At 37.8% G+C, this 22,710-nt stretch overlaps 1 protein-coding gene across 3 annotated transcripts in view; it reads left to right on the top strand.

The window, feature by feature from the left end:
- Nucleotides 1-22,710, top strand: part of PPP3CA (protein phosphatase 3 catalytic subunit alpha) — a 181,044-nt gene that overhangs the window by 131,209 nt on the left and 27,125 nt on the right. For all 3 annotated transcript variants that reach the window (XM_069013248.1, XM_069013250.1, XM_069013249.1), the window contains 6 exons: nucleotides 320-444; nucleotides 9,065-9,176; nucleotides 10,401-10,546; nucleotides 12,481-12,620; nucleotides 19,024-19,101; nucleotides 20,940-21,034. In XM_069013248.1, coding sequence (XP_068869349.1) covers nucleotides 320-444; nucleotides 9,065-9,176; nucleotides 10,401-10,546; nucleotides 12,481-12,620; nucleotides 19,024-19,101; nucleotides 20,940-21,034 — 696 coding nt within the window. The remainder of the gene's footprint in view (nucleotides 1-319; nucleotides 445-9,064; nucleotides 9,177-10,400; nucleotides 10,547-12,480; nucleotides 12,621-19,023; nucleotides 19,102-20,939; nucleotides 21,035-22,710) is intronic.

The raw sequence follows: 22,710 nt of genomic DNA, 5'->3' as shown, positions 1-22,710 counted from the left end.
TTGTCTTACTGCTGTTGCCAGTATTGTGAGCTTTGGTAGCAGTACCAGGAATGGACAGATACCTATAAAAATAATTATAGATCAGATGTACCTGATGGCTCTCCCTTAGTTATTTGGTAGCATTTTGCACACACATATATGGATGTACATCATAGAAAACAGCTTCTGCTGGGCCAGCTGCCAGTCCTCAACCACTGTTTAACTAGTGAATGATACACAGAATTGTCATAATATATCTTGTAACACAGTGACTTGGATTGTGTGTGCCTAAGATGATTTTTGCATGGTGAATCTAAATATTGCTCTTCTTCTCTTCTAGTTTGTGGAGACATCCATGGTCAGTTCTTTGACTTGATGAAACTGTTTGAAGTGGGAGGTTCTCCTGCCAACACACGATACCTCTTCCTGGGGGACTATGTGGACAGAGGGTACTTCAGCATTGAAGTAAGTTTCTAATTTCTGGGTTTGGGTGCAAAACTGCTTGCAGGATATTATGTATATTTACCATCATATCTTAACTAGTTCAGGAATACTAAGGCTCTTCACAGATACCATGTTGATATTGCTGGTGTTGTTTTTATAAAGGTTGCTTGGAATCCAGCCACATCCCACTATATCTGTGCTGGAAAGCTGACACAGAATGGTGCTAACTAGTGGCCATCTAAATATAGCACAGAAGGCATCGTGCTCTGCAGCTTGCGAAAGCTGAACAGCCTGAGTAGACTTTTTAGCTATTAGAAGAGACATACCAGAAAAAAATAAACCCATGACCCATAGTTTAGTTTGACTTTTAGGTTTATTTGATCTGAGTTTCCTGGATGTGAAATTTTAGGAGAATGGCAGGACTAGATGAGAGGTAAATGGGACAGAAAAGCCAGCACACAGCATGCTGTGGTGGAGAGAATGAGTAAATTCTGTTTAGATATGGCATGCAGGAGTGCATGGTCTCTGGCTTTTGATGCAGCACTTGAATCCACAGAGAAGCAATGCACGAGTGCCCTGTTGGTGGTGCTGAGATCTGATGTAGTCTCCAGGTCAGGCTGTAGAATGTGGAGGTCAAATGGCATCTTTAGCTGGCTGGTGATAAAACCAGTATGCTATCCAACCTGCCAGCTTTGACCAGAAGTGAGTCAAATACCAAGCCCAAATCTGGTCTTCCAGTGCTCATAAAGCAAATTAGATTTTTTTCTTCTGTCCTGTGTTACTGTTTGATTTTACAAAGTGACAAGATGAAATGCACCGCTATTGAATAAAATCGGATGTGGATTTGTTTGTCTAGGTTATAGTTGATCCAGTCATTGAATAGTCAATCAGAAACCCTTGCAGCAGCTCTTGAGCTACAGCTTGACTGTTTCTGTGAGAAGTTCAGACTTGAACTCCGAGTCAGGGCAGAATGCCCATTACCTGTTGGAAACAGTATAAATCCTATTGACGAGATCAGATGGCATCATGTGAGAACACATACACTGCTGTTTCATTCTACATCCCACATCGAAGTACACTGTTGCCACATTGGTATAAAAGTATATAAGGCCAAGCAGCTGAGTTGTTCATGTGTTTGGAAAATGGATCAGTGCATTATCTTGTCAGTGTTATGCTTATACTATGAAGTTTCTGAAAAATTAGGTTCAGTAAAACTACTTTTGCTTTATTAGTTCATTTTAAAACTTAATTTCAAGTGTTAACAGAGTCTTTTGGCACATTTTACAAATAGAAATATGCTATTCCAAGTACAGATGCCCTAAAAACTTAAGATTTGCAAGGTTCTTTCGCCCACCTGCTAAAAATCAATATAGTCAGGATTTAGTCTCATACTGAAGTCAGCACTTTGATCATGATTTTTTTGAGCTTGAGTTCAGGATTTTCTTGAGAACTGATCCACAGTGGGCTGTGAGCTAAATCATTGCTGTGGATTACCATGCTGGATTGTTTGGAAGATTGGGAAGGAGGAACAGGGGAAGCTTCACAGACTTAAACCATTGTGCAGCTCTGTCTTGAACTAACATTTCTGAGTTGTGATAACCTCATTCGTATCTGCTGTAGTCTTCAGTTGAGACAAGATGTGTCTGGAAGAGGAAAGTTTTGTCTTGACTTCTATATATGTAGGCTTATAATAAAAGAAATATAACAAATGGATTTGCTACAGCTTTAAAGTGCTTCTCTGACAGTTTACCCAAATCTGTTCCAGGGCTATTACCAATTAAAGAAATAGCAAGCCATAGAAAACAAAGAAAATTGCTTATGTGTAGGGAATAATCCCCTTAAAATCTCTCATTTAGCAACCTGTGCATACATACTAAGCAAATTGTATTCTGAATTCACTTTTTCCATTCAGGAACACTCCTTTTTCACTGGTAGCAGTATTGGCTTCTGCCACCACCAAGGAAATACCTCAGCTGTCACTTATATTATTTTGTTTGTATGTAAGGTTCTCAAATCACTGCCTTTTTTTTTTTGGTCACATAACTTATTTTCCCCACCTGTCACCTTGATTAAAGAATGCCTTTGAAAGGGAAGGTTTCTGTTTCATAAGTGTATTTGGATGTAGAGCTGTGCATTCAGGCATGAACTCAGCACAATAAGTAGTGACAAGGAAAGGAAAATTGTGAAGAATGCAGCTTGGCATTTAGAGGGGGAGGATGTTTTTGGTGGAGAAGGGGACCTGAGTACATAGATCAGGCACCAACTCTTGTCAGTACTTTGTGCTGGGGAGGTCATGCTGGTAAACAGCCCTAGCCTCAGCTCATATTTATACCATGTCAATCACATACTAAGCTTTAGTCCATCAATCTGCTGGCTCCCCTTTCTGCTATGGAGACATGAGACTATTGCAGTTCTGGGGTCTTTCCAAAGGAATTAAGTAGCCTGCTCCAAGATACTAATCATGAGTATTAGAAGCTTTAAAAAAAATTCCCCTTGATTGTCATGTGATCTCTAGTGTAAAAGTGACACCATTGAGCTTAGACCGAGCTGGGTTCTGATAGTGGGCGAGATAATCCTTCTCTGTGGGCTGCAAAGCATTTGGGATTCTTCTGGATGAAAGGTACTACATAATGCAAGCTATTATCATTAAGAACAGAGAAAGAAATTGCATAAGGTAGGTGGAAGGCATTTGATAATTCAGAGGGAAAAAGACAAAAGTATTTGTATAAGGCACTCAGCAGAAATGTCAGTCCTTGCCCTATGGAGCTTTTGATCCAAGGGCTCAGTTCTTCATGTGCATGCTCCATTTTTACTGGTTGGCTTCACCGCTTGAAGGGGGTGCATGTTTTGTGTCTCTTATATTAGTTCTAAGCAACAAGTCAAAGGATGAGGGACTGATAGAGAACTTAGAACAGGCAAAATTTAAAAATGTCAAATTGTAGGTAGAATGAGACGAGGTTTCTTGGCACAGACGGAATCTTTATTCTGTATCTGTGTTCTCTTTTCCATTTGACCTTTTGGCAGAGCCTTGGCATTTATTCACTTAAAATAACAAATTTCTGCAATTTAATACGGTGCATTTGTTTCCTTGGCTATATAACTGATAACATTTCCCTCTTGTGCTTGTGCACTGTTCCAGGGGTTTGATTCCAGAGGAGAAGAAACCTCTTGGTTTTCACTTTCAAACAAGTTTTATGGTCATGGAGAGTAGAAACCCAAATGATCAAAACAGAGGGCTATTTTTATATCTAAAGAATAGTTAGAGCATAAGTGGTTCTGCAGGAATAGGTTGTAAGGGAGAATGACTAATCTCTTTACCTGAGTCTGAAAACACTTTTTTGAAAGGCAGACAAATGCTGTGCAGTGTAGGGAGGAATGTACATATAGGCTGTATTTTCATCACAGTCTTAGAAAAATTACAGATTAAATACCAACTATAATGCATTAATAATAATATGTAAACCAACTGTTGGAATTATTTTCTTGCTCAATCCCATATAACAGCATACTGGCTTATATGTCAGTTGACCATCATAAGGTATATAGTGATCATTTTTGACAGAGGAAGGAGTTAAAATATGGAGAATTAAACCAATGTTCAAAACTAACAAAACTGGAGTTATGTTTTAAGGTTCAAAACATGCATACGCTTCCCTTCCTGAATGCAAAGACTGACATTTCAGATGGTGAAACTTTTTGTGGTATTTCCAGCAAGAACAAAGTGAGGTATTTGGAGTGAGTCTGGAATTTGACTGCTGGACCTTGCACCAATTAAAAAAAGCATCTGGCAGTCGAGATGCTTCTTAACTCAAGGAACTGTTGGAAATTACTTGGTCTCTTTCATGAAAACAATTCTATATAAATATATTAATGTTAGTAAACTGTGGGGGAAATTAGTGCTGGTGAAGTTGAGTGTTTATTATCTCTCGAGTCTCTGTGAATATTTGAGGACTTCATCAGAAGAATGAACACCTTTCTGCATCCTCTATTACTGTAGTGTGTTAATGTTTTCCAGTAAACAGCTTGATTTAAAATCGTTTGGGCTTGTCAGGAATAGTTCACCAGTGAAGTCAATAGTTTTTTTCAGTTCTTTTTAAGCAAAGAAAATCCTACGACTTTAATTACCCTGAATTTCCTTGCCCTTTCCTTTCATAGACCAGTAGTAAATCTTGCTTCACAGCAACAATTTGTGTCTTGTGAGAACTGTCTTTTTGTATGGCACTGCTCCTCAGAGCTGTGAATATTCAGTAACTCAGCAAATTCAGATTTTTTTAATATATATTAGATTCCCAGACTGGAACATCTGTTTGTGTCAGGGCTGTCCTTGCAGCTTGACTGGTCCTGTGCCAGCTGTTCCCAGTGTGAGTCCCCAGCATGCCGAGAGTCCCTTTTGGCTGCAGGGGGAGAAGATGTGATGGCACCATTTCCCCTGCACTGGTGCCATCTCTGTGTGGAACCCATCTTCTCAGAGAATAGCTGTGGCCAAGACACAAAGTCCGAAAAGGAGAGGTAGGAGCCACCACTTAAATATTTAGAAAGTACTAGCTATAAGAATTAGAGTAACATTTAAGAAAAAGAATTTCTTAGTCACTTCTTGGTTGAAAAAGAGGTACTTCTTTTTGGATTTTTTTTTATCTTTTCAGATATTCTTTTTAAAGACTGAAATGGGAGTAATGTGGTCTAAACATCAGCAAACAGTATATTGCAATTTTGCTCCTAGTTGTAGTGAAAACAATATAACTTTTTCTTTATTTGCAGTAGTGTTCAGAATTTTCTTTGTCTGTGCTCGAGGGATAGTAGTTCAGAAATGGCAGTAAGCTGCATCTTGTGTGAGTATTCTGGTTACAGCTGCAATGTATCTTCATTTGTCTCTGAAACCATGTCATAATAAATAGTCATCGCAGTAGCGTGAATGCAGCTATGTGTGTTAAAAGGTACATGGTTTCCATTGGGATAGTTACTCCATTTTAGGAAGCTGTATCTGTATTAGATACTGTGATGGTATCATTATTTCAGTGCACTTAAAGTAATGCAATTTTTGTATTTAGGTGAGGTGTGTGTTAGAGAGTGCAGGAGCTATGCCAGTTCCACAGGTCACAGAGCATAAGTGGAGACCTTAGCAATGTGTAGCTCAAATTATCCTTTCAAGTATGAATTACCTCACACTTACTCACACTTTATTTCATCTGCTGGAGGAGTGCCTAGTGCTGTCAGTCATTTGGAGGGGGAGTTCATCTTTTGTGGCCCCTGTAAAGCCACACAACTGGCAGTGAGTTGCATCTCTCTGTTCCTGGCACTACTAGTGCCAGAGCACCCAGAAGTGAGCACTGTGTTGCAGGTGGTGCTGGGGTAGCACTCGAGTGGCCGTGGTGATGACTGTTCAAGGCTCCTTGTGTTAATCACATGATTTGAGATGCATAGAAGAACTGTGGGGCCTTTGGTTTTCCTTTTCAGGATGGGCTAAGATGCGGAATGGTGCAAATGCTCAAATTCAGCATGCAACAGTAGTGTTAAATCCCAAGTCTGTTTTGAAAATGTGGGCCTTAGGCTTACACAGTGCTTGATTGCACAGACCTTTTCTTTCCTGAAGCTGAGGCTGCCAGAACCTCAGCAGGAAAACAGCTTGACTATGGGAGCTGGGAGGTGGACAGATTACCTCTTTGTTACCAACTTCACATATCTGCTATTTCAACAGCTGGAAGGCACTAACCAAGTGAGCAGGGTTTTGAGGGCCCTCAGTTAAGGGCTGTAACTTTTTTCTGTAAATAGTTTTTTTGATAGGATGAAATGAAACAGGCAAAAAATACCTTACAGACGTCTAGATCGCAAGGTCCCCGCTGAACATTTTGCATAGAGTTACAGCAGAGCTGGTGTTTAGTATGTTCTTAATGAAAAAGTTGAAGGAAAAGAAGTATTTTAAAATTTTACGACTGGGAAGCAGTATTATGAAATACTTAAAGACTGCAAGCTCAGGTTTTCCACAAGGCAAATTTACCATAAATCTTTTGACTTTGGTAAGAATTATGATATGCAAAGCACAGGCAGGAGAAAAAATCAAAACCAGAATGTTTGCTCATGATACGTTGTTTGGACACAAGGGTTTTTTGTATGTAAATGACTGTAAGTTGAAAAGCCATGAAAATCACTGCCCTCATATTTGCTGTTTAGTTTGCCTTGGAAAAATAAATCTGCTAATTAGTTCTTATTTACTGTTACAACCTTACTTCACTGGACTACTGAAAAGGGAGAAAATTAAAGTAATCATCTAAACAAAATAAACCTTTGATACAGTACTACTGAAATCAACACAAAATGTGAATTGGTGGGCTTATGTTGCTTGAATAATGGCAGAGAAATACAAACTTCTGGACTGTATTGATTCTCTGTTATCTTCTGTCTGGTTTTAATGAGTACTTCAGAGGAAGCATAGAAAAAAAGAAAAAAGGAAACCTATGATAAGAAAATGTAGAGACATCAATGAAAGCAGGTACCTAATGTCAAAAAGATAAAAATTCCATCTTTCCTTATTTTCCCTGCTTTCCAGATCTGGATAATATTTTAAGTGCAGAGTGCTTGTTTTAATCTTGCCAAAGCTTTAGGAAAATGAAAAACTTAGTTACAAGGGCAATGTAAACCACCTTTTATTTTTTTAATATGTCATTTCATGTAATCACCAATTGTGCTTTTCCAAAGGTGTTTTGGTGGGATTAGAAGCTCTAAGGTAACTTGAATATGACTTTAAAAGCTGGAGCTTTTCTTGCATGGATGGGGGTGTCACTTTAAACTTCTTGTCTCACAACATTTGCATCAAATTTTTTGCATTAGTAAGTTTAAAGAAGTGGAAGGTTCTGGAAATTCTTGGAGGAATGAAGGAGTCATCATCAAAGAGACTGAGAACTGCTCTGATGGTGTGGACAAGAGCAGGTTTCTTGCCCCATTGGAGTGAAACCCTCAAACTCAAGTCTGCTGGAGGTTACACAGAGACAGAAGACTTTCCCCAGGCACACCCTTTGTTTTGGGCCACAACACATGATTCCTGTGACCTAACACCACAATTCCATGCTGGATTATGTTAGCATGATTTCCCTGGCATTCTGACATCTCTTCTCACTTCGTGCCGTGGCAGTAGCGCCAGGGAGGCGGAAGAATTGGCATGAGCTGGGAGGCCTTCTGTGTGTTTCTAAGGGGGAGAATTAGTTTTGCAATTCCTGGAGTATATTGCCTGTGGTTTTGGTGTTTTCCTCTGGCTCTAGAACCTCTGAGTAGAACAGAAATTACAGATAAAGAACAGACAGAGCATTCAGAGGTTTACATGTAATAAATTCAAGACAATGAGTAGTAGTATAAAACCCCTGCTGCTGTGCGATTATCTATGGATAGTGTGATCACAAACATTAAAATGTTGAATTCCTTCTTTTCCTTTTTTCTTATAAGTTGACTGTGTAGCACACAGGGGAGCTGAATCTACATGTTGAGATGATTTAAGTTATTATTCAACTGTTTTTCAAGACACTTTGAATTGTAGAAGGGAATTCACACTATAATGTAAAGGCGTTACATTGGTAACAATGCTGATGTTCTAATCTGAAACCATAGAGTACATTCTGAATTTCCAATCTATTGATTATTAAGTTAAATAAAATGGTATTTTTTTTCCAGTGGAACAGAGGAGAGTGTTAGGAAGTAGTTGTAAATGAAAGTGGGGTCTTTTTTGACACTTTTTATTTCTTGTGCAGCATTTCTGCAGTTCATGGACATATAAGCAAGGAAAGGTTGGAGGAACAACCGTTCCGACAGTTTTCTAGCTCTTGTTTTTGAGAGGACATTGTGGTCTGTACAGTGTCCTTGCAAGCAGTGGGCTCATCTCATGGGATGAGTGGGTTTTATTTCCATCAACTTTCTTGGAACTGTTAATTTGTTTTCAAAACAAATATTTTAATTGGGTGGTTTAGAGAGGTCTGAGCAGAGTTTAGCCTCTCCAAATCTTTTTTATCTTTAAAAGCATGTCTAGAAGAAATGTAATCTCAAATAGAAATCTTTAGGAAAGAGAAAAGGCATTATAAAAGCTTTGTAATAACTTCATTCAATGCAAGAGCTCTGTGGATCTTTTTACCCCAGTTGTATGTAGAGAACAATGTTAAGTGAAAAAGGAACAAGCTTTCATGTAAAAAATGTGTAATTCTGAAGGCTGAGGTATTTCCTGAAGTGTGAGTTAAATTGTTCTGAGGCAAATTTTCCTTAAGCCAGGAAACACAGGCCTTTGGTGAAATTGTTTCCGTGGAAGGTTTTTGCCTGACCTTCCAGGTGGAGAGTGTATGCTTCATTCTAGAGATGCACTGCAATTGATGTGTGAGAGCTGGGGCCGCTGAAGGCAGTGCACAGCTGACCAGGGAGGTGCCACTCAGCAAAAAGTGTAAAATTCTATCAGAATATACCCACACAAGTTTTAGCCAGTCCACGTTAAAGTGCAGAGAAGAGTTTGAATGTACTGTGAAGAATGAAGTTAATCAGTTGAAAATAAATGCTTTACACAGATTACTTTTACTTTTTCTGCTAGTTTTTTGTGATAGAGGGGAATGTAAATTGTTGTGTAATGTCACTAATTATGAATTCTGTTTTTCTTTCTTGTTCTCATTCACAGTGTGTGCTGTACTTGTGGGCCTTGAAAATCCTTTACCCCAAAACACTGTTTTTACTTCGTGGGAACCATGAATGTAGACATTTAACAGAGTATTTCACATTTAAGCAAGAATGTAAGTCTGTTTTATCTTTCTCCTCTCGACTCCTTTTTCACCAACTGAATTTGTTATTTTGCAAGTATTTGATACTGGCTCACTATCAGTAATTTTTCATGTACTTTTCATGTTAACTGCCATTAATTTTAAATTGTAATCCCTGTTCTCAGAGGGGGCAATCACCTCTCATTGGTGTGGAATGGAAGGGCTTAGATCCCCCCACATGTGAGCTTGCCAGCCTGGTGTGGGAGCATCCTGGGGCTGCTGTGGGTCCATCTGGGCATGGATGCCTTGGTAAACATGTACTGCTGCTGATGCTTTTTGCAGCAGCTGAGGGTTTGCTGCCCCACGCAGCAGCTTGGCAGGCAAAACCTGCTGTCACGCCAGCTCTGGCGGCTGTGAGAGGTTCCTGACTGCTAGTGAAGGAGGTGGCATCTCACAGGGCCTCATCTCATGCAGCAGGAGAAAAACACAAGGAATTTTTATTTTGGTTTTTCTTTTTCCTGTAGGTATAGCATTTTCACATTTATCCTGTGTGTAGGCTTAAACTTTTCAATATGCTCTTTTTATATGAATTCCTTTCTGCGTTGCAAGAAAGGATGCAGTGACACATAAAGGCTCATTAGATGTAGACCTTTACCTGCACAATGAAGCTTTTTTTTTCCTGTGACACTGTAAGATGAAACTACTGCCATAAGTCTATGTTTCCTTTATACACTGGGGATAAAGGAAATGTTAATTGGCTCAAAGGCTTCATGGTTTACTGAGTTTAATATGCATATTGGTAAATTAACATTTCAGCTTCATTGTACCACCTCGTTCATTTCATAATGGCATTTCTGTAGATAATTAATTATAAGGGACTAGGCTAAAGTTCTGACTATTTCATAGAGAGTATATTGAGTGATAATGATGATAATCATTCAGCAGATGTTTTAAGGCTTGCTCTTCAGATTTCATACAGAGTGGAAATGGTAGACTATAATGGTATATTCAGTTGTTTATTTACAGTTTCTTAGAAAAAATATTATAAACTTTTATTAATTTCACCTCAGAATAGGAAGAAGTTTTCCAGCGATGGATAACAAAAATCCTGAAGATACTTTTGTACGAAGCAAAAGTTTGGGTACAGTCCTCAATACCAGATAGAGTAGTGCTAGAACAAGTTTGAGATATTAAGCATATTCCTTTTTCCTCTTGAATATTGATGGCACTTTCTGTTACCATCTTAATCTTTAAAAGGTAAAATCAAATATTCAGAACGTGTATATGATGCCTGCATGGATGCCTTTGACTGCCTTCCCTTGGCTGCTCTGATGAACCAACAATTCCTGTGTGTACATGGTGGCTTGTCTCCGGAGATCAACACCTTAGATGACATCAGAAAAGTAAGTCGTTGAGGTATTACCTATTAGCACAATGTAAGCACACCATCTGATGACTCCTTGTGCCTTGTTAAGCATTCTGTGCTTTCTTGGAGAAGATATGAAAATAGCTCTAGAAAAACCTCACAGCACTTAGAAGATGTAACAGAAAGGGATCATAGGATTGCAATGAATGTAGTCAGCATTTTTTTTAAATAGTCAAAGCTTCGTTCTCAATAGGTCCCGACATATTTTAATAGTTTCACACTTGAGTGCCTTGCAGATTGTCTAAGTGAGGCTTAGTAAGTTCATGCTTGTTGTACACCTATGTTCTGAGAAGTTTCTCTGAAATCTCATGAAAGTTCACAGAACAATGTCAAACAGCTTCTTCACATAATCGTGTTGTTGCATGTTATCAAGGATTAATTTTTTATTCACATGTTTTGTAGAAGAGATCTCAGTTGATACTTTTAAAAAGAGATATTTAAACCATTCATTCTTAGTGTTCCCAGCAGAAAAAAAAATAGCTTACTTCTTGTTTGCTGTTTGAGACTTCCAAACATGGATATATATTTCTGAGCTTTCAAGTTAGTAAAAGGTAATTTATATTCTGAGGTTAATTTGTAGTCTACTAAGAAATTAATACAGTTTAAAAAACCCCAAGTTGAGCCACTAATTGTTTCAAAGCAATTAGCTTAAGATATTAACTGCACTTAAAAAAATTACTGAATGCAAAGTTTTGTTTCTGAAGTAAAGGTTCACTAATCTCAGTAAACAAAAATACTCTGCCTAAAAATTAGCTGGCTCTGCAACAACATAATAGCAGAGTAAAGTTGTTTAGCTCTCAAATTCTAGATTAGGTTCATTAACACCTCCACCTTCCCCCTGCCCAACCCAGCAGGTTTATTTATCTTTGGCAATCAGCAGAAATTGGGTTTGCATATTTATGAACTTTTGTTTAATTTAAATGAATTGTAATTACATAAGCGTTAGCTGGAGAGGGCTGAAATAAGAAGTGTAGGTATTCTGTGAATATGTCAAGATGAGAATGCAAAGGTAAAATTGTAGAGGTCTCTTACTAATACTTTCTGAGTGTTGAAAATGTATAAAACCAATTTTTTCTGATTTAATTTTTTTTTTTTTTTTGAGGGGAGAAGGTATCTACTAGCTACTGAATCATTGCTTGATCTTTCTGGTCAAAAGAGAGAATGTTTCAGACTGCAAGCCTTATTCATACATCCATCTTAATAAGGCTGTTCTTGTATGAAAGAATTATTTAGATAACATATGGTGGTTTTATATTAAAGAGTTTTGCAGGAAAATACTGATTTTTATTATTTTGCTATACTTCATTTTATCTGGAGTATGATTCTATGTAATTTGAAGCTTTAAATACTCAGTAAGACCAAAAAGAGGAGTTTTTTGCTACCAAATTAGAGTTAAGGTTATGGGAGCAACAGGAATGTCATGGTAAGATGCTGTAATGCAGAGATATTGTCTTGACATTTAGATACAATTTTTTGTGAAAATATACATAAATCTAAATGGGAACTTGCTTTGAAATAACTACTGTATTTTCTTGAGGTGCTCCACTTACATAAATTGAATGCTATAAGGATTGAAAAATCATGAAATACAGAAATACTATATTCTCCCTTGTCCACTGGAATGCTTGCAAAAACCAGTAGAAAAGGCAAAAAAAAAGCAAACAAAAATTCATGTAGAATGGGAATCTACTGTATCTTAATTTTCAGTTATATCTCTTGCTTCTACCCCCTGTCAGTGTTAGCAAGGAATGTTTTGCTGTTACTTAAACTCCATTGCTTTAAAGCTGAAGAGCAGATTGCTATGGGGCTCGTTTTCCTGCTCATGGATTGAACTACAGTAATTTTGCTTCAATGTTTCTGTGATACATAGTTGAAAGAAGTTAGTATTTCTTTGTCTCCTATTTTTCTTAGTTAGATCGATTCAAGGAACCACCTGCATATGGACCTATGTGTGACATCCTGTGGTCAGACCCACTGGAGGACTTTGGAAATGAGAAGACTCAGGAACATTTTACTCACAACACAGTCAGAGGGTGCTCGTACTTCTACAGGTCATTATTACTACTTTGAATAGATTTCTGTAGGTGAACTGGTTGTGGTTTTGCAGTGTAAATGTTTGCTTGAACTTTGTGGCACTACTTAGCTAATTAGGCCTTTTTTTTCTGCAGGCTAGCCTTGTTTTCAGATAAATTCATGCTTGCTTTATTTGAATCTCTTTTGTTAAGCCACAGTGGAGGAACTCTAGATCACTTAATTTTTTTCACCAAAGCCCTGTGTATTTTACTTATTTTTGTTCTTGTAAGTTAGAGAATGAATGTGTCACTATTAAAAAGGGGTACATAAGTGCATTTCTAGTTTGAAAATTAAAACTTAATTTCCAGTGAAAGATGCCTGCATTGAAAAGTGATTACCTATTGTTCTGCAGAGTAAATAAGAATGGTGATTTTGCCCACAGGGGTACTTTTTTTTCTCTCAGTTTGATCAAACTTTTTTTTATGTTTGGGAATAATTCTTCTTAAGAAGTTCAGTATTTAAAGAGCATTTGTTAAATGGGACTTAATAAGAGCTGAAATGCAGACAAATGCCTGTAACATTCTTGCAGAAACATGTATGTACCTTCCTCTGACAGTGTGGGGATTTTAAGGAATTTGGGCTTTTTTAAAATTTTTTTTATTATGGTAGTTAAGAACAACATACAAGGATGCCAGAGTAGCAAAACTAGGAGGAGAGGAGGTTAAATGGCAAAACGAGCAATGTATTCAGTGAAATATTAATTAAAAAATCCATTTTTGTTCAGGAGAAATGTGAAGATGCTATTGAAATGTTAAGAGGTTGTTGAACTTTTTGAAGTGAGGTAGTACTGCTTCAGCCCATGCTAGTGACACACAAGTCTAAGTTTTCTCAACAAACTCAGCAGAAGGGAAGAATTCAGCTCTTTCACTTGCCTTAGAAAATCTCACCTTGAGCACAGCTGAGGGTAGCTGTTTAGTAACATATCAAAAGTAAATCAATGGCTTCCACGAGTAACCAGGTGACAGAGCTGCTGGAATCAACCTCCTTGTTGGTAATGTTATCAGGAAGGTAACAGATGGTTTGATGTTCAGAAATGAGATATCCTGCTCCTTCCTTGGAGCTGTAGTTGCTGCCGTGTGGGGCCAGCTAAGAACAGAGCAGTTTGCACTGCAGCCTGGGCTGCTGGCACCAGCCTCCGGTGGGGAAGTCTGGCCACGCTCGGGTCCATGACGTCTGGAAGGTGCTCAGTAGATGTGTTTGGGCTCATCATGAAAGGGGTGTCAGACTCCTGCAAACAATTGATCAGTGCAGAAATGTGCTATGGCTGAAGGGCAAAATCATGGCTCGTTCTCTCAGCAGCCGTAGCAAATGCTGGACTGTACCTGAGACTCCCAGGCACTGCACACAGGAGGAGTAATAGTGATTTCCCCTCATGGACGGCCTGGCAAACATGGCTTATGCTTAAATACAGAGCTGCTTATATACTGGAAGAACTTCCAGATTTTAGGTTGGGGTTTTTTTTCAGAGGTCTGCTTCATACAATTGCCATAAAATTTCCTTAAAATATATATCAGTTTCCTCCAGAAAATATATCAGACCTAGTCTGTCCTGACTCATGTTCAGAAAAGTGCATGTTTCAGGAGAAGAGAAAGTACTCGGAAGACAGCTAATTATCAGGCCGCATGTGAGGGACATATAACTGCTTAATGATTCAGTCAGAAGGCTAGCTTGGAGTCATGTTATCTGAGATGATATAAAGGCAAGCATTCCTTTTAACAGAAGTGCCTAGTTGCCCTGGAATATGAATAATTGCTTGTCTAATAATAACACCTGGTAAAAAAAGGTATCCATCAGTGTGGAATGTCTAATTTTCCTTGCCTTTTCTAGTTACTTCCTGAGTAAAGGAACAAATTTCCCTAAACAGGCATCTCAGCTTGTAAAGGAAGGACTGAATTATGCAGTCCTCCTTCAAGAATGCCTGTTAATAGAATGATTGTGTTTATTCTTCACTGAATAAAATTTCTTAAGTTTCTTCAGTCATTTCCAGAAAGGAAAGTAAAAAGTTAGCAATTAGGATTTTGAATGAAGGTCAGGAAGATTTCGCTTGTGCCTGTGAATCAGCAAAAGGATTTCTAGATGATTAAGATCTCCTAATCAATTTCAGGAAATATCTTTGATAAATAACTTTTATTTATCAGAGGTGTTCATTATAATGACAAGTTGCAAGTTACTTTGCTCTGACCTAAAGTTATTTCCTAATACAAAAATGCTATGAGGAAAATAACAGTAATGTGGCTTTCTAACTGTTCATGCAACAGCTTAACCAGACCTTCTATCTCAGTAGAGCATGAAATCCTCTGCATTCAGCCAAAAACCATTTGTGAAGTGTTGGGCCACTTGTATGAGAAAGTATAAAGACTGTAGCTTACAGTAGTCTGACAAGCTTCTCACTGCATTTCTTACATGATCACTCTCATAGAGCCTAGTGAATTTCAAACTGATCCAGTATTTCTTCAAGAAACTTCTCTTTATGTAAGAGTTCTTGAAACTGCTATGGCTAGCACTGGAAAGTGTTAGATCTTGAAACCATAGGCGTAACTTGTCATTTAGAGATGTAAAAAATAGCCTGATTTTCAGAAGTGCTCAGAGTCAACACTTAATGCACACTTTTAGCATCTAGCAGCATTTTGCACTGTGGATTGTCAAAATAGCACAATGCCAAAGTGAAAAGTTAACTGTGGAATATAAGGAATTCTTGAAAATATATTAAAGTTTCTGTACCTTAAAGAGAACAAAAAGTGATAGGGATGGGATTTCATTTTTCCTATCTGAAATTTAAAATTGTATGTCCTTTGTAGTTGTAGTCATGTTTGATGCAATTTTGTGAAAAAGTAGACATTATTATTGGAGGGCTGGTTGTTTAAATTGTTCTTTAATTATGATTAAATCCATACCCAAAATTAGGTTGTGTTCAGAGTAGGTTATAAACAAGAGGGAACTAATTTGTCCCAGAGTGATGTTAGACCCACAGAGACACAGTTTTTCAGCTAATACAGCCAGTAAAGATATTTTCCTGTTTATCATATTATCTAGTTCTTGCCTTGAATTTTCCTAGCAAACATTTATTTGCACTTAGCAGTTTGTACTGATCCTGCCAGTGACCCTTAGCACTTCTTTCATGAGTTAGTGATACAGTAACTCTCAGGCATTTTTATAAGAAACAGGTTGGACACTGGGAAGAACTTCACTTCTGGCTGCCCAGAGAGATGGTGGAGTCACTCTCCCTGGAGGTGTTCATGAAACATTTGTCAGCCTTGGATAGCAGTGAAATGGTTCAGCCTTACAGATACTCTGGGGTAGAATATTAATTTTGGCCCACAAGCACATGATTTCAGTGGTGTACTTGATGTGCAAGTTAAGTTTGTCAATATGCAAAGACTAAAGAAATGTCTGTGGAAAGCTTTTGCAGGCTGTAATGTGTTTAAGTTCAGGGTGGGAGGCACATTTGTATGAATTTTTTTTTAGTAGCAGCATTTTAGACAGATTTTTTTGCCCACTTTTCCACTCTTCCTTCTCCTGGGCCAGAAACTTTTTGCTGCCCTCAAATTATCTGCCCAGAAATACTGGTAGAATTGCTTGTGTGCTCCATCAGGTCTGGGAACGCATCCAATTTTAAAAGAATGACTCTGCAAAAAAAGATGTGTTTATTTGTTCTAATCCCATGCAGTTCCCTGTTCCACTTCCAGTGCAGCTCTGCAGACAGCACAGCTAAGAGCAAGAAAAAGCAGGTGGAAAGGGATGTTCTGAGAGCTGCTTAGGACAGCACAGCAGCAAAAGCATTTGCCTTTGGAAACTCAAGTATGAGACCAATGGACTTTGCAGGAAACCTATTTTATATGTGCATGTAATGTTACAGAAGCTTTTGGACTAAATTTGAATGTTCTCTTTTGAAAAAAATGCTTATGCCTCTCTTTTAATGGCATGATGAGGGATATGAAAAAAATCATGTTAATTCCATCTATTTTTTCCAGTTAGTGGTGGTGGAAAAACAATTTGAAAACATTTGCCATTTCGGTTCACGTTAGCCAAGTATTGCTTCTCTTTTAAAACTGTTGAGAAGTAATCAGTGATCATGCAAAAGAGACTTCAGAACCAGTAAATGCATGAGGCAGTTTAATGAAAGAAGGATGCCAAAGTAGGGAATATCACAGTCACATACTCCATGGGGAATAACATCTTTCTAGCTTAGTAGAGAGGTGTTTTGTTTTCCCTCTGAGTCACCACTCCTCCGTGATTCAGCACGACACATGAAGGCAGGAGGCTGGGTCGCTCTGGAAAAGCCTGTTGCGTGGGGGATTTCTGTTTGTTTGTTTTCCCTCTTGGCCAACTGCTTTATTTCTGGCTCATCTGAATTACAGTCTGGGCTCTGCAAAGCAGTGCAAGAAGGAGATTGTTTCTGGAAGGGTAGTTGTCTGAAAAACTAGCAGAGAATTTGATTGCAAGTCAGTTATTTTAATAAAAAATATTAGAAAAAAGATTTCCAAGCAGAAGTCATTTCTGTAAAAGTTTGTTTCTAATAACTTTTGCCATAATCTCTGTTTTGTTGGCTCTTTGTAGGACTTCTTGTTTTCACCTGCTTTTTAGGGCATGTATTTTTGTGTTGAGGAAGATTGTTTAATATAAAGCAAACAGATACTAAGGAAATGCTGGATAGCATATGTAAGAGCTGCAAATAGTGGAAACTTTGCTTCTCCCCAGCCCCTGCTTCAACAAGAAGCTCAAGAAAAATGCCTGCAAGTTGCTTTGCCTTTTTCAAAATAAAATATCCAGGTAGACTGTTCATGGGTTGTGGTGGTCTGGGTAATGGGGCAGCTGGCACATTGAAGGTCCCATGCTATTCACTTGCAAGAAAAGAAGACGGGCAGATTCTTTTTTTGTAAATGTGCATGAAGCACTCTGTGACATCTCTGCCTTTGTAGATGTGGGCCCTGTAGAATCAGCCAAATTCTGCTAGCAGAAGTCTTATTTTCCACTGATTTATGAAGAATAAGATAATTAAGCAAGAAAAAACCCACCACTTTTGTATTTGAAATTGAAAGAAGAACCTATCATATCTATTTAGGAGCATTTTTTACCACTTCATTATATCTTCTTTTAAAGCAGTACTTAACACTGGATCGAAAGAATACTATGGAGGAGAAAAAAAGTAATAGCCTAGACATTTTGAGCAGCTGCACTGATAATGAACATAATCAACTGTCTAACAGATTTTTGTGATAGACCCTAGTTTTCAGAAGTTAATGTAAAAATTTCTAAACAAAATGTACCATAAGTCTACATTTAGTCACAATTAATTATGAAAAGAAATGTATGCAAATCAGTTCTCATTTGCCAGTGGTTTGAATGGCAGCCTGTCAGCATTCGAGATCATTGCACTTGCCAAAACAATACCCCACGTAATTTGGGAATTGAAATTGTTTTATAATGGCAGTCTTTTTAGACAATTCCAAATACCAGACCTGCATCTGAGAATATATGCTATGTGGCTCAAGTCCAGAAACAGCAATATAGCATTTCACTGGGTTTGTAGCCTCTAGCTGCAAATTATATTTCAGCTTCAAAATATCCAGGAAGGTCTGGAAGCAAGTAGTATAATTTCTCTTGGATAAACTAAAGGAAGATGATGCATTAGATTGAGGAAGGAGGGTGTATATGTTTTCATCCTTTTTGCATGAAGTTAGAAACTGATGGGGCTGTTAACTGATTGCAAGTGAGCTCTTAAGGTGGTCCATGAAATCATGCCTGGGACAGCAGTTTTTTGTGTAATGAATAGTTGAGATTTTTCATTTTTTATCTTGCTCAGTATGTTTAGCACAGATGTATTCAATGTGCACATTTTTGGGCTTTCAGAAGTCACAGGATTTACATTTTAAGTTGCCCAGGGGAAAGATAGTTTGTTTATTAAGGAGATAAAGTTCAGGAAGATAAATACCCCCAGTCTGAAGATTGGTTTGCCTTTCTTCTTTCTGTCTCTTTCCCTCTCTCTCCACTTACCACCTTATTTTCTGGTGTCCACAAGCAGCCAGTTCATACAGTAGTCAGTGGGTGAGGTTTTCTGTTACATGCAACTGTTGTATTACGTTTTGCTTTTTTGGAATACAGTAAATCTTAGAGTAATAAAAGAAAGTGCCTTTTTTCTGACAAGCTATAGGCTGATTGTTGTTATGTAATGAATTGCAGTTTCTAGCATTCCTCTCCAAGAAGTTATGGAGTGGGATTAAAAAAGATACTGCTGGTAGTGTTGTCTCTACTGAAATCTGCCTGCAGAGCAGGCACTGATTTCATGAATGATGCATGTTTTATGGTATATTTTTTGAAAGCTAGAGCTCTGTGTGCTACTTCTGATAATGCCATAACAGGCACTGTTGTTTTTTCCAACAGTTACCCTGCTGTATGTGAATTCCTACAGCACAATAACTTGTTATCCATACTCCGAGCTCATGAAGCCCAGGATGCTGGGTAAGTATGTGTGGAGAGGGGGTAATAATAATAATAGTAATAGTAATAATAATAATAATAATAATAATAATAATGAACAGAGCACAGAAATTAAGAACAGATGAGTAAGAAAGAACTGGAAAATATAAGTTCCAACAGCTCTCACTTTTTACTTTTTACTAATGCTACAAAAATACACATTGGCACTACAGTGTCTTTTGCATTATTATTAGTGAGTTACAAGACTTAATGAATCCTTATATATGCCACTTACTTAGCCTTAGTGATTTTAAGTCATGTAAAACGACCAAATTTTTTTTTTTTATGCCAGACTTGGAAAGAAAACCAAATTCATTTCAGAAAAAGATTTGCAAATGTGCCAGTCTTTTGACACACTGATTGCCATGATGCAGGGAAGTGATTTGGCTCATGAAGGCCAGAACTGACATTTTTCAAGTCTTTCACAGCTACCTGAAACTTTTGGGCCTACTGATTTTACACTTCATAAAAAAAAAAATCATGAAACTCAATAGGCACATAAATTTTTCTGCAGGAGTATCATTAATGAATTCAAAGAGTCTAAGCCATTGTAAGCAAAAAACAGTCCACGTCAAGCATCAGGCAGTGTTGATGGTTCCCCATGAAACTATTGTCATTATAACGATAGAATTTTTTGTGCTGCTTTAAAAAATTACTTAAAAAATTCCTCTTATTTAAAATGTACCATACTTGTGAAATATTAATGAAGGATTGGAATCTGAATAAATAACTTTGCATATCATGCATAAACTATTATTATTGTGTTTGTTTGGAAGTAGAAACTTTACCCAACTTGAATGGCAATAAAAGATAAATTAGCAGCATTGTAGGAATAAGGTCAATATTCACTATGCTTATGAAAAGTTATTCTGAATGTTTGAATTGTCACGACTTCAAAATGGTAATGCAGTTAAAAGCAAGCTATTACTAGGCCAGAAACACCTAGCATGAAATACACAAGGGTAATGAAATTTCATTTTTGTTGTATTGCTTTCCAATAAAGGGTGAAAAATAAAATTTTGTAGAAGAGATTGCATTGAAGCTATACAACAGTTTCAGTGCAACTTTTGTGGGTGTTTGCTAAATTCTTAGGTTACTTGTGGCCTAGGACTAAAGAGCAGTATTTGGCGTACTTGTGTCTAAGTACTGTTTGGTTGGTTTCTTTCCAGTTACTTGCAGGTTTAATGCTTGATTGATAATTTGTTGGTCCAGTAAGCCTTTCATTTTTCATAAGGCAGGTTAGGTAATGAAAACATGCAGATAATTAATAAACTGACTAATAGAGTGGATAAGACACAGCACTGAAAGTAGCAGATGCCCTGTTTCCCCTCTCCTTCTCACATCTTCCATCTCCCCGGCCTTGCCATCACTTCCATGCCTAGAGAGGGCAGGCAGCGGGAGAGTCCTTTTAAAGGCAGGACCCTTCCAAGGCACCTGCTGGTGCTTGCTTCACCTGCAGTCCCACAGAGGGAAAGTCTGGGAATGAATGTCCTGGGCTGCATACCTGTAGAGGCCCTCTGGCTCCAGGGATAGGCACTGAGCAAATTCACAACAAAACACACTTCTGGCTCACTGAATTTCAGACAGAGACACAACTTCAAGCATGGATCCCTGCTCACGTCAAATGGTTATAATGAGAAAGTCTGCAGGAAATACTTCTTTGCCGTGGCTTTTCAATCGCTCGTGTGCATGTTTTTCAGTCTTGGCATTTGTTAACAGCCAGAGCACTAATGTACTAGGGGTTTTTTGCACTGTATGTAGTCAGTGACAAATATACATTCAACACTGGATATTAATTAGTATCTTCTCTTTCCTCTTAGGTATCGTATGTACAGGAAAAGCCAAACAACAGGCTTCCCTTCACTAATCACAATTTTTTCAGCACCAAACTATCTAGATGTATACAATAACAAAGGTAAGACTTTAATTCCTGTTGATGTGCAGTAGACTGTACTCCTGTTTACTCAAATATGTTGGTTTTTCACTCCTTTATTTATCAGTTCATGCCCATTTTCCTCCTCTATTTATTTGTGCCCATTCCACCTATTACATAATACAAACCTAATTAAATTTATTACAGGCAGATGTATGCCTCTGAACATAACTGTGTATTTTAATATGCCTTAGGATATTTCTTAGTTTTGACTGCAAGTTATTAAGTAAATGTTACATGGGAAGCAAAACTTAAAACAGCTCTATTAACTAAGAGAAGTATGTTAAGAAATGCTCTGGGAGATGTTTAGAGCCCAGTGTTCCTTACAATTAATTATCTGTTCCTTGCTTCTTTCCAATAAAATTATTGGAGTTTGTATGTGCAAACTGTCTAACCAGTTAAATTTTGACAGATCATCAATGGATAAAGCATGGGATGGATATGTGAGTTCCTTTACGTCTTGGGTTTTTTAATCCTTGACCACTGATATGTAGAAAATTAAACATAAATAGCCAAAAAATAAAAGGTTACTGCAGAAATAAGAGTCACTGGTCACTGTATAAAGGCTTCACTGAATATAAGTCTTTGCAGCTTCTCTGAATTTATTCATTTATTGCATTCCTGGAAATCTCTAATGAACTGGAAAAAAGAATCATGTTTCTAAAAATGAAGTATTCTAATAAACCTGTCCTCCTATATTTTGAAATGAGCAGTATTGTTTACTTTCTCCTAGTCCCCATAATGATAAAATTATTTGTGTTCCTCTGTGAACAAAGTAATTCTTTCTCAATTATATTCTTGAAAGTCGCTCCCTTGCAGAGATCAGTTTCTCTTGCAAAGGGATATTTTTAATCTGGATGTTTGTTTGCAGAGGAAGCAAGCAATACTTCTTTTTAAAATTGCAAAAGAAAACTTCTTCAGGCATCATTTTGCATTATAAAATTTATAGTCTAAAAGCTTTTATGCCATGAACTGTAGGCAAGGGAAGGAAATACTTCACTGGTAGATAATGGGGTTTGTACACCTCAGTATTCTCAATATTCCTGTTAACTTATGAAAAAATTAATATGTTATTCTGCAAAACCATGCAAGCAGAACTGTCAGTAGCTACTTTTGTAAAAGTTAATAATGTAGGGGCTCTGCTAGCAACCTAAAAAGTACAAGTTGAAGCAAGGAATATGTTAATTTTCTGGGTAAGATCATTGCTATTGGAGGAGAATTGTGTTTACTCTCCTGATTGGCTGCTTTGGGTCGAAGGCTGAGTGATCACAAATCTGTACAAGGAAGGTGACAGAAAGTATTCACCTTTTGTTTCTTAGGCATGGAGGCAGTTTTGTGCAGTGAAGGCAATGGGTGAATTATGTGAAACTTTGTCTTGAAGGCAAATGTTTAATGTGAAGCAATGATTTACAATGTTCAAAACCTTGAATTTGAAACCATGGAGTTAGGGTGGTAAAGAGAAGTGCCTCTCCGTTATCTCCATTTCAGAAGAGAGGGTCATCTCCCTTTTTCCAGGATGCCCCACTGTGGTGGGCAGGTCTTACATGTGGGGGAAGGCCTATTTTGATGGAAGGCTGTACACCATTTGCTGAGAGGTGCTGGTTGTCTGTGGTCACAGCTGGTGTGCACTGCCGGCAATACCTGCTCAGAGCGAGCTC

This window comes from Aphelocoma coerulescens, chromosome 4, assembly GCF_041296385.1.
Source record: "Aphelocoma coerulescens isolate FSJ_1873_10779 chromosome 4, UR_Acoe_1.0, whole genome shotgun sequence".
In the NCBI taxonomy this organism is placed as follows: domain Eukaryota; kingdom Metazoa; phylum Chordata; class Aves; order Passeriformes; family Corvidae; genus Aphelocoma; species Aphelocoma coerulescens.
The sequence above is the reverse complement of the archived record's forward strand: the minus strand, read 5'-3'. Positions and strand labels throughout refer to the sequence as shown.